Genomic DNA, 12459 nt, shown 5'->3' with positions numbered 1-12459 from the left:
CAGTGACTAGGCACGTTGGTCAGAAAATGTTACCTGAATATGCAGTGATTGAAATGGTGCATTTATTAGGGCATTTTCTGCAACTAGAACTAGAACTGTTGATTCCATTTCTTCATAAATACTCTTCTTTCTTTGTTCCTCCACACTAGACCTCTGACTTGGATTGAAGAAAGGGGACCAGGGATGAGACGTGAAAAGAAAATCAACTTCTGTTTCACAAGTGGTTGCCTGGAGAACTTCCCTCAAGCCCCGAGGTCTGCTGTGGGCCTTTTCATGCAGGATCAGAACCTTTTTGCCAAAAAACTGCTGGGCCAGGTATCCAAGGAAGAGCTGGCTGCTGAGAAGTGGCGAATTTTGCGGTGTCTTGACCTTGCCGAGGAGATCCAACAGCACTGTGAACAGCCAGAGAAAATCCGTTCCTGAGACTGCTCTTAGGGAAGGAGGAACATGGCAGAAGGGAAAGCTGTAGGGCTAGAGCTCACTGTTGCCATCAGGCAGTTGCTATTTCTGTTTCATGACCTTCTTTTTGCCTAGCTGTGATTCCTAGGCTCTCTGGGGGGGCTGGAGAGCCTGGGCTGTACCCTGTGCCTTCTGGTTTGCGCCAACACAAAGCGACGTTACCTTGCTCCAATGCATTGCTGTCCTTCCAGGCAGGTAGGAACCTAGCAGCAACAAGCTTTCCTGTGACTTGGCTGGAAATGTCCCTGAGAGCAGATACTGGAGGACTGCAAACACTAGATATGATTTTCCCTCCTGAGTTCTCATCTTCCCCCTGACAATGAGGTATGTCTCATTTAATAGTATTACCTAGAAAGACGTATTAGTTAGAATGATGCTCTAGGTGAGTTTTCCACCTCTTTACCTGATCTGCAGAACTTGGGCCACCACAGTTCCGACCTTTTCTTCCAGATACCCCACATTGTTCTGTGTGTTTGCTCTAGTTAGTTGTTGTGCCTGTTTAGGGGGTTTTGTTGGTGTTTTTGTTGTTTGGGTGGGTTTTTTTTTCACACTGGAAATCATCTACCTTCAAATAGAATCAAACCAGAACAGAAGAAATATCTTGTCTCTTGATAGATGCCATGTTGAGCTCACTCAATTTCAGTGGTGCCCTGTGCCAACATAGAAATCTTTTCCCAGCAGAAATGAGAAGAGGGAAGAAATGAGAACAGTACATTAAACTAATGCATCACATGGCTGCTTTCTACTGAATTTAAATACTTTTCTGGAAGCAGCATATTACTGTCCTTCATTTGTGTTCTGTATCTAATTCAGCATGTGAGTGGATGACTGCAAAAAATAATATACGTGCAAATTTCAAGGAAAACAATAACTCGTGCACTCCTGGAAACAGTGAAATTACTTAGAAATAGTGATAAAATTAGAATAGGACTATAGAAAATTGAGTGATTTGCAAATATAGCCATGCAGTTTTGTTGTGGTTTAACCCTAGCTGGCAACTAAGCCCCACACAGCCGTTTGCACTCTGCCCTGGTGGAATGAAGGAGATAATCAGAAGGGCAAAAGTGAGAAAACTTGTGGGTTGGCATGAAGACAGTCTAATAAGCAAAGTAAAAGCTGTACATGCCAGCAATGCAAAACAAGGGATTGATTCATCCCTTCCTATGGTCAGCAGGTGCTTGGCCATCTCCAGGAGAGCGGGGCTTTGGGAAGACAAAACACCATCACCCCAAACATCCACCTCTTCTTTCCTCTTCCCGCACCTTTTATTGCTGAGCGTGACATCTTATGGTCTGGGATATCCCTTGGGTCAGTTGGGATCAGCTGACCCAGCTGTGTCCCCTCCCAACTCCTTGTGTACCTCCAGCGCACTCACTTGGTGGGGTGTGTGAGAAGCAGAAAGGGCCTCAAGTGTCTATAGGTGCTGCTCAGCAATAACAAAAACATCCCTGGGTTATCAACAATGCGTCCAGCACAAATCCAAAACACAAACCCATACCAGCTACTAGGAAGAAAATTACCCCAGTGAGACCCAGGACAGGTTATGGCATACGACACCTGTGAGGCATTTTATAGTAGTCCCAAGGTCACATATGAAGATATTATCACTTCCCTAAAGAAGCACTTTAGTTTTAGGAGAAGCCTAAACAGCGCACAAAACTCTTTAACAGTTCCTTTGTTTGCCTTTTACTTTCTAATTACAACATCTGTCGGTGCTATATTTATATAGCAGCAGACTTCAGCCTGTGCAGTTGTTCTTTCAAACACAGAACCACCGTTTCTCTTTCATGTCATTACTTGGGCAGTTTTAAATTAGGGCACATACATGTTGTGAATGGATACAGAATTACAGCCAGTCAATATTGATGGGGAAGAAAGTTTTCCTTTGAGTAAACAGTGTTCTTTCACAAGCTGACTACACTTCAGTTACTTCTAAACAGCGAAGGAAAGTCTCTGTGTTATTTTCCCCAATCAGTCAGATTTAGGAGCAACTGGAACTTGATATGTGAATGGATTCAGCATGTGAAATTCGTTTAAAGCTACTCCTTTGTTTAAATCAGTGAAAACCCTCCTATTGACTTCAATGGGTTGAAATATGTGGTTTGGCAGCAGATCTGTGCAGGTAGTTCATGCACTTGCCTACTCAAATGGACACCTTCCCAAGCACTCACAGGAGTTCTTTATCAATGTGATGGCCACTGCCTGGGTGGATCTGATGCTGTATGACGGGGAAAAAGTGGGTTTGTGGTAAAATGGGATTGGAATCTCTAATCCCATTTCATTCCAATCTGGAATGACATTCCAATCTGGGATTGGAATGAAATTAGTTATCTGCCATGTGTGTATTTATCTGCTATGTATGACAGCACAAGAGGAGCTGTTTCTTGGCAAACTCTTCAGCTGCAAATATGGGGCGAATACCACTTGTTTACACACTAATTCACAACAGGTAGCTAGGGAGGGAGGGCAAAGGGAACAGACTTACACTCCCCATCTACAGGCATCAAAACTAGCCACCACGTTTCCCTGGGTGCACTCTGCATTGGTGGCGAGAGCAGTATTCCTCTAAGGAATGACAAATAAATTCACAGGAGCGCTGTAGAGCAGCAGTGTAACACTGTGCAGTGAATCACCCTCTGGAGAAGCTTGTTTCTATAGAGAGTGCCTGGGGAAATTAGCTGGTTAATTGGAGCTAGGGAAGGCAGATGTCTAGAGCTGTATAGCCCCCGCCCTCCTCCACCCCCCTCCGCTTCCTCCCAGCTAACCTGCTTGCATACTGCTCTCTGCCCTGCTCCTGGGAGCCTGTAGCATTCAAATGGTTTTTCCTTCAGCCCTTTGAGTTTGCTGAGGTGCTGTCATGGTTTGCATACAAGACCTACTGGATGTCAAGCTTCAAATGCATATTGTTTAACCAGATGTTGAACTCGCCAATAAAATACTGGAGCCCCTAATCATTCCTTTTAGTTCCCATTGTCTTTTCATTTGCAGTTCCTATTGCTTGTGCTGAAATGATTCTGTCCCAACTGGTTTTCCTCTGCCACTCTCACTCTTCAAGCCCTGTGAAATCCTGCCAGCGACTACAGGCTGTGATCCTGTCCTAGAGCCCTCAGCTGTCTCCCTCTCCTATTTCAAAGTTTTCAATACAATGTGGTGGCATTTGTGACCTTATCTTAACTCCCACAAAATTCTTGCCCTTCCGGTCTGCTCCGACTCCTTCCCAGGAGTACTGGCAAGTCTAAATCTTGGCTGTTTAAATGTTTCCCAACTGGTGTATGTGAGCAGCCTTTTTGAACTTGCCACATAGAATCTGAAACAGGTATTGAAATGGGTTTTCTTGTGGTGTTAATAAACTGCTTTATCATAGAACAAATACTAGCAGGAGTGTTTTTCAGACAGTATCTGGCATAGCCTGAACCCAGCCAGTTTTAGAGTGGTAGAGGAATGAAAGGTAAGTATAAGGTGTGACACGGGCAGGTTAGTATATCATATTCTTTGGAGAATAGCTGATTTTCTGCTGGAAATCACCCTACTCCTGTGGGATGCTGTAGGAAGTCCATTGCAGTACACTTGATCAACTCTGCCTGGTGCGATGGAGTTGGTATGGAAAGTGCCGTAGTGCAAAATGCTCCTACATAAAGGAGGGATGCTCGGTTTGCTGACACAGGCTGAAGATGAGAGGCATGGAGTCACTCACTGCAACGTGCTAGCTGGAACCTGGAAGAGGTGGTTTGGTCCAAAAGCCCTTTGAGGGGGCTAGAAATCAGGGGAATGGAACATTTCCAAGGGGGAAAGAAACTAACTGTTGGCATGAGGACTCGCAAAGCTGTGTGGGAAGCTCTAGCTCAGAAGGAAGGAGGTGGATGTGATTTACCTGAAAGCCTGTTCTGTGGGGGCTGGGAATGGGGTCTAATTTAACTGTGTGATTACTCAGGACTGTCAGGATCTGTATGGGAACATTGGAGGTGGGATAAGCGGAAAGGTGAAGAGGACCTGGGCGTGCCACAGGAGCTGCTTGAGTTGACATTACTGATGGGAAAGGTATCATTGGAGATCCCAGTGCAGGTTAGGAGGGCACAGAAGAACGTTCTGTTTCACCTGTGATGGCACCTTTCTTGTGTGCTACGCTGCAGGGACACTTTCCAGTCTTCCAGGCAAGCATTCCCGTGCACTGGCTTTCAGTATGTCCAGATGCCTGGCACAGAACTTCCCCAGCTCTACAGCTTTTCCTCTGGAGGCGATAGAAGTATCCCAAGTACACCAGCCCCCAGTACCTCACTCTGGGATTCAGGGAGACAAAGAACAACATGGTAGAGTCACCCAAGCCAAGCAAACTCAGGAAGCATGAGGAATATTTTGGAAATTGTTAATACACAATTTTAGATACATACATTACTATGTATTTAATTATTACTAAAGACATATTTCCTCTTAACAACACATTTCCACTCTGTGAATGAACTGTGGCATCAAGGATTTCTAAGTTTCCTGCCTTTCTGCTTCAAGTCTGCTCCTTTCAGTCACTCTTCTGCCTCTTTTCACACCATATACCGGGTGTTTCCCTCCTGGCCCATCACTGCCAGACATCACCCAGTGGATTGCATCCAGCTGTGCCCTAACATGGGCCAGCTGTGCCAGAGACCCCTTTTCCTGCAAAGACCCAGTAAATAGGAGAGGGTTCAGGAGATGAAGGAAATGTTTGTCACCTCTTCGGTCTGTCCAGCCCAGCGCAGGCAACGCTTGGGTGCTTTCCCCTGACCCCTTGTTTGGTGAGGAGTGTTTCTTGTGCCAAAGATATGTTGAAGGGAAAGGCAGCACATCACCAAGCTCCCTCAGTGCCTTTGTTTGCCAACAGCAAGACCCTTTCTTCCAAAGTTGAGAAAGCTGATGTTTGAGGTGAGGAGATGAGGTGAAGACATGGTGAGAGATGGGGGATTTTGTCAGCCTTTTCTCTCTCCTTGTTCTTTCTTTGTTACTCACCCAGGCCCAGCACAGAAAGCAAGTCCTTTGGGACCTGTGAGAAAGATGTTTCCTCTGTAGGCTTAAGATAGCTGGCACTATGCAATACCTTCCAGGTGTTTTGTAAGGGGAGATGTTAAGATGCAGAAGTGGTGCTGGCTTACCTGTAGTTCCTCATACTTGTGGTGGTTGGGTGGAAAAAAGAAGCCTGAGCTGTAATCATTTGATGTGGGAGGAGTCCCATAGTTTTGAAGGAAGGCTTAGTGCAGGGGTTCACATTAGCATCTTTGGGATGTTCATTTATGAGCACAGTTTGCCTGAGAAGGGGTGGCAGAAGGACAGGGGAAACTGGAGAATCACCTAAATGGAAAAAGAGGGAAAACAAAACAAAGGAAGAGAAGAACTACAGCTGTAAACCATATATCCGAGTGCAACAGCAACTTGGATGTAATTTTCTCCAAAGAGATGTTTCTGACTTCAAACACTGTTCTAATTGTGAACTCTGGCACTCAGGTGGGTGTCTGTGGAAAAGCTGGGTTTAAAAATTGAAGTCCAAAAAGATGTTACATTTATTCCTAAACCTCCAGGTTCTTCTGTTTCCTTTTTTTTAACAAAAAGCCCTTCAACACACACAAAACCCTATAGGAGAGTTCACATTTACGGTATTGAAATACAAGTCTGCCATTGATTTGACTCCTGGAGAGGCAGCAGTTTGCCATGTTTTGCAAGAAGGTTCAGCTAGGACAAGGATTAATTTGATTATCTTTATTTATTAATGCTTATTTCTGACACAGGAAAGAAAAAACCCTGTTATTCTGGGATGGAAGAGAATGGGCAGAATGGATGCCTCTTCCTCCTGTGGGAAAAAGAAGGACATCTGAAAATTAGCTGTTTCCAAACTGGGAGCTGGCTCTTCTCCCCAGGGAGATACTCCTCCATCAGTACTCCATCAGTACTCTGAATCAGAGAAACTGGAAGAGCTTGTGGCTGGGGAGAGATTAGAACAGCAGGGAGCAACAAGATGGGGACTGAGGGAAGATGCAGCCTCCAGCAGCAGAGATCAGAGAAGAATTAATTTCCCCTTGAAACATGGTCCTTGTGACTGATATCACTGGCATGTCACCAGAAATCATTAGCAAGAAGAGCACTGTCCAAAGCTAGGTAAACCTAGATGGTGCCAAGTTATTTTTCTTGGGTTGAGATATGTGTCCAATGTTACTAAATCCTTCTTACTTCCTGAGCTGTACTGTTTTGGCCTTAGGCAATGTTGGAATTGAGGTACGGTAGCCCTGTTTCTCACCCACCACCTTGATGTGAGTTTACTATATTGACCTTATTGGGAATGCAGCCCACAGACTGATCTTCCATCCTCAGAGACACAGTTACGGTTCATCTTGACCCTGACTGGTTGTAAACGTGGCACCTCAGAACTGCAGGCAAAACAAGAATATAATGGATTGGCAAATTCAATGTGTTGCATTTGTCGCATGATAAGAAAATTCTTCCTGCAGTGCAGCAAGCTTCCCCTGCAGTATCTGTAGGTCTGAAATTATTGATCCTATTTCAATTTACATGCAAATCCAAAAATCATCCTGGGTTCTGACCAGTAATTGCTAGTATTGGGTGCTTTGGGCACCAGGTTGTGCTCCATCACTTCAAATAGGTAATACCTGTATTTGTACACACACAGAGCACAGCTGGATTAAACCTCTTTGTTGAATGGAAACAAGTTATGAATGCTGTTAGATCAGTATAAAGCAGTAGTCTGTTTTAATCCCCTGAATTAGGATTGTTTTTACCATTTTTTGGTGTTGTGAACCCAGTTTATTTTGAATATAGATGGCAAGCCCTCCAAACGTCCTCATAGTTTATCTTAGTGTACTGCCTCATCTTCTTGGTGTCTTTTTGCTTATCTTTGTCCTGCCATGAAATCTACTCAATTTGTGCAAGTTCCTTTGTAATTGCTGTAGCAATGTATAAGTTTAAGTAGAACTGAGTTTTAGTAACCCGCTTAGTGTGGTTTGTTGAAGCACAAAGTTTACAGTTTGCCCGTAAGGGGATCAAACAAAACACATGAAGCATTCAACACTATTAGAACACATGTGGTTTCTAAACCAAAAGGAAAAGGGCTGCCAAATGCTGTGTTGAGCTGATATTTACCACTGTAATGCCTACTTCCGATTGTGCGTTACGGCTCACTGTTGGTGTCAGAAGAGCAAATGCCCTGGTATGGCAGCTTGTTTGTTAAATAAGCTGTCCTAAAGTTGGTAGGGATAAAATGGAGGCACAGAAACAGTGACTCACTTATCATTTGAGAAGCCTTTGTCAGCATCCTTTTGAGATTGATGAAGTGGATGCTTCTCAATATGAGCTACTAAATGTCCTCTCTAGCCTTGCACCTGCAGAAGACTTAAAGAAAGCTGAGGAAGAAGAGGTATGAGTGAGATGGTTGGGTAGAACAGTGAAGCATTCAGGAAATGAATAATAAGGTAATTTTAGGATGGAAGAACTGAAGCTGGAATGGTTTATACAAACACTTGTATAGCAGTCAGGTAAAAATGGGAAAGAATATGTGTCTTGGTGAAGAAAAGAGATTGGGAAGAGGCATATTTGTGGTTATCAAAAGAAGATCTTTCTATATAGAGAGAAAGAGAGAGACTTGTGGAAAGAATGGAAAAACGTAATGGGCTTGGAAGTGCTAATGGTGGAATTTTGAGGTTAAAATAATACAGGGAAAGGAGGAAGTGGCTTACAGCTCAGAGGCAAGAAAGGCTTGCAGAATAGCAGCACTAAATATAGTGTGGCAGCAGAGACAGGATCATCCAGGGAGCAGAATGGGAGGAGCAAAGCCTGAGGAGGGTAATAAACCAGGCACAGAAGGAAGAGCAAAGCAGCAGTTTGGAGGAAGATGGTTTTTATGGGGAGATGAGAGGATACACTCCTTCTCATCAGCACTTTATTCTGTCCTATTGATACCTATTTTTCCTGTCATCTTCTATGTCTGTTTCCACTTCTGCCATTTCATCCACCTATCCAACCATTCACCCATCCAAATCCTCACGCATCAGGAAGAAGCTGAGAAGCCACCTTTCCTGTGTCATGATGACCCCTGGTTGAATTCAGCGGATATTTTAGGCAGAGGTTTAGTTGCAAGATTGACTTCTGGTAAATTGTATATGAAGTGCTCTGCTTTCCTATTGACCATAGTGTACGGTTTACTTCCTGGGAAGTGTCTCCACTCACCCCTTCACTCAAGAGAGGTGTTTCTCTTCCAAACAATGCTGGGTTCTTGTATTCCTTTTGTTGGCAGCTCTTTACAACCTTTGCAAACAGCTGGAAATCCTTCTGTGTTGGGGGAAACCTCACAGGTCATTCGGAAATGCAATAAAAAGAGACTGTTTGTGTACAAGGATCAATAAATCTGAATGCAGTTGCAGTGAGAGAAAACTGTCATGAAAGAAGGGGAAAAGGCTAAAGTGGCCCACTGAGTGAGAATGCTACTTACACTGGAAAACCCCTATTCTAGCTTTTGATAGAAAAGCCTGTGCAATATGAAGTAATAATAACTGAGCAAAATTAATGGGACCTGTTGTGACATGGGAAGAGTTACAAAGAAACCTGGAAGTTAGTACTGTAGATGCATGAAGGGATTTTGAAGTTAGCGAGATTCAAGGAGGTCAAGAATCTGATGATCCCAGAGGGATGAATCACAGAATGGTTTGGGCTGGAAAGGACCTGAAGATCATCCAGTTCCAATCCCCCTGCCACAGGACACCTCACTCTAGACCATGTCACCCAAGGCTCTGTCCAACCTGGCCTTGAACACTGTCAGGGATGGAGCATTTACCACTTCTTTGGGCAACCTGGTCCAGTGCTATTTGAAGCCAGTTTGCAGATTGGGCTCTTGCTGATCTTGAAAATATGAATTAGAGTTGTTGGGAGCAGTAGGGAAGAGAGATATAGGATACTAAGAGTTCTGAGAAGATGCATAGGACTTTTGCAGCCCCTGGCACTGAATCCCTCAAAAAAGTGGTTATGCAAATGATTGTATTTGAAGCAGGTGCTGGTAATCCCTAAATATTTTGTGTGTGTATGTTTTGGTGTGGTGGGGCTTTTTGGTTTGGTTCAGTGTTTTAACAACTGCATATTGACAAGAATAGAGCACAGCAGTGGTGATTCAGGGTTTGACAGACACCGGCTATAGCAGAGCCAAATGAGGCCTTGAGAGAGGATGTGAAAAGTTCAACGTACAGATAAAGAGATGAAGGTGAAAATCAGAAGCTCCAGTGGAAGATCACAGAACTGAAAGCTGACTCATGCTGCAGCTTCTGAAGGCTGTGACATATCAAGAAGCAGGTGGGTAATTTGGTAGTTACTGGAGAGTATGTGAAGGATGGAAAGTTCATAGAAGCTGCTACAATGGAAGCGCTAGAAGGCAAAGGCGTTCAGCTGGGAAATGGGTTTGTCCAGTGATACCTCCTTAGGTAGCGAGCCAGAACTCCCATCACTATTTTCCTGCTCTCCTGGTAAAATAAGAGTGGGAGAAAAGTGACTATATAGGGAAGGAACAGGTAGTGTCACAGGGACAAGGCCATGGAGTGTGTCCTGGAGTGTTTCAACACAGTGCAGAGACCAAACTGAGTTTCTGACTTCACTGGGGGGTAGGTTTCAAGTCAGATAATTCTGACTTTAAAATAATTTATCTGTAGCCAACCTTCCATGCAGAATCCACTAACACAGGAATAAACTTGTAACACATCACAGTGGATGTCCTGCAGATACTCTGAAACAGAGGCAGCTCCCAAGAAATGATGGAGACAACTGTAATAGTGTCCCCTCAATAATGCCAAAGAAGGATCTCAGGATGCTGCTGAGCTTGGTGGAGGATGAAATCCTGTGGGAAGGCAATGTAGGTGATTCTGCCTGATCTCCCTCCAGAAACAGGGACAAATGCACAGTTTTTAAACCTTTTCGTGAGCTTTTTATCCCAGGATGTCCCCCCAGTGGGATCAGATATAAAATATAATGGCTAAAGCTGTTCAGAGAATGCAGAGCAAGTGTAATTTTTCAGCAAAGAAGGGAATAAACCAGAAGTCACTCTGCATGTAGAGGGGGGAAAAGCAAGTTGAAGTATTACTTTATTAAATTATTTATTAAGCAGGTTTTAATTTGAATTCCTGAAAACTGGTTCATTCATTATTTATCAGTGTGGGTTTTGTACGGCTGAAAAAGCTTCATGGGAGTTAAAACACTGGGAACTTAAAAATTAGGAATCAGTCAATGCATTACACCCAGTGAAACCCTTTAGGTTTCCACAGGGAAAAGCCTTGTATTATATCTTAGAGCAAGAATCTTTGCAAGATGAAGTGGTTCCAGTAATATCTGATGCTGCAAAGAAGAAAATCAGGTAACAGATGGAAAAACACTTGCAAGCTCTTAAAGTTAAGATCAGAAAGGAAATAAAATGGTCTCCCCACACCTAAGCCTAATGAAAACTAAGGAGAAGCCATCTGCCACCAGCCAGAGGCTGAGCCAGGCTCTGAATAGGTGTTCGTAAGTCAAACGAAATGGGAAATGAAATTAGTGAATGAAATGTCTTTAGAGCAGCACAGACGTGTATGAAATGTCTGGCTCTGCCAGGTTTGTGGAGCGCTTCTGTGGGCTCCAAGCAAGGGAACACAGGATTGTTAGTTTCAGTGTGATGCTATGGATATCTAGCTTATGTCTAGATCTGTCAGCATGCATTTATTTGATACTAGTTGACCAAATTGTGAGTGTTAACATGGAATGTGCTCGAAAAGGGATGGCAACAGCTATTGTATCCTGTTCTCAAGGTTGGGTTAGGTGCATGCAGCAGTAATTGTGTCTCCTAGCAGCCCATCCTACTCCAGCTCTTAAGTCCATCCACAGCTGAGCCAGAAAAGTATCTGGCTTTGATCTCCTCTCAGTCTGCTCCAGGCATGACAGAAGAGCACCCACCCTCCTCAATGCCCTGAAGCGACAGCAACTTAATCTAGAAGTTTTCTTCCAGATGACAAATGTTGACTGAATGTAGCAGTGGGATCTGGCAATGGAATAATTTGTAAGTGATTGGGAGCATCAGAACATGTTTAATAATGTGCAGCTTTGCAGATGATGTATAATGTGAAAACCTGACAAACTTCAAGTTGCCATGACAGCTTTGTCACAAAGACTCTACACTTTTATATGGAAATGGTGACAGAAGCGATGCAGGAGTTTTAAGTAATCGGTAGATGAGATGGTACTGGGGGCAGGGAGGGAATTTGGCATCCCAAAAGGGAAAATGTTACAAAATGGAGAGAAAGAGAGATATGGGACGCTGGGGAGGATGGCACCCTGGGGCCTCTGTGGGCTGGAGGGACTGGTGGGAGGAGAAGCAGCAAGCAAGGGTCCAGGAACAGAGGTTATTGGTGGACATTAATAATTCTCAGTGGGAGGACATAGAAAAAGCTTTAAAAGCTGTTCAGAATGCGGGTGGCAAGACATCCAGTTAAGAACCATAAAATGAACTGTTGTGAGCATTGTGTGACAGGCCAATACATTAAAAACAAGTTCCTGCATATTATACAGCACCTTACTTAGTTACCAGGCTTACAAGCAGGAGGTAGAGGAGCCCAGCGTGGGGATAGAGGAGGAAAGTATTTGGGTCCATAAACCACAAGATGCTGGAACAAGGCAAAATAATATATGTGAATTGATGGAGGAAAAAGGAGCCCTCAGATATGGGCAGGAATGCACAATGGATGCCCTGGATACCTTGTGTTCACAGTGAGGTAGCTCCTGGAGACGCTGCTTTGAAGTGTGTTGCTGGCAAGTGGCTTACGTTGAGAGAAGAGCCCCTGGACCATACTTTGCAGCCAAGGCAACTGATGGCGGCAGGGTGGTGCCTGGACTGTAAAGGTTGAAGAAGGCAAGAATCAGGTAATGTGTGGTGTAGAGCATGTCCAGTGTGTGGCACAAGCCCATTGACATGACTGGTAGGGGTTTTATTTCACAATGGAACAAGTAACACAAGCAGGAGAC

The 12459-nt window shown here is 44.1% G+C and overlaps 1 protein-coding gene across 3 annotated transcripts in view; it reads left to right on the top strand.

Moving 5' to 3' along the window:
* The window catches only part of BLVRA (biliverdin reductase A), a 36230-nt gene extending 28539 nt beyond the window's left edge, over positions 1-7691 (top strand). For all 3 annotated transcript variants that reach the window (XM_080609851.1, XM_080609850.1, XM_080609852.1), the window contains one exon: positions 150-7691. In XM_080609851.1, the coding sequence (XP_080465977.1) occupies positions 150-423 (274 nt within the window). In that variant the 3' untranslated portion in view covers positions 424-7691. The remainder of the gene's footprint in view (positions 1-149) is intronic.
* Positions 7692-12459: the final 4768 nt, after the last annotated feature.

This window comes from Psittacula echo, assembly GCF_963264785.1.
Source record: "Psittacula echo genome assembly, chromosome: 2".
Classification (NCBI taxonomy): Eukaryota; Metazoa; Chordata; class Aves; order Psittaciformes; family Psittacidae; genus Psittacula; species Psittacula echo.
The sequence above is the reverse complement of the archived record's forward strand: the minus strand, read 5'-3'. Positions and strand labels throughout refer to the sequence as shown.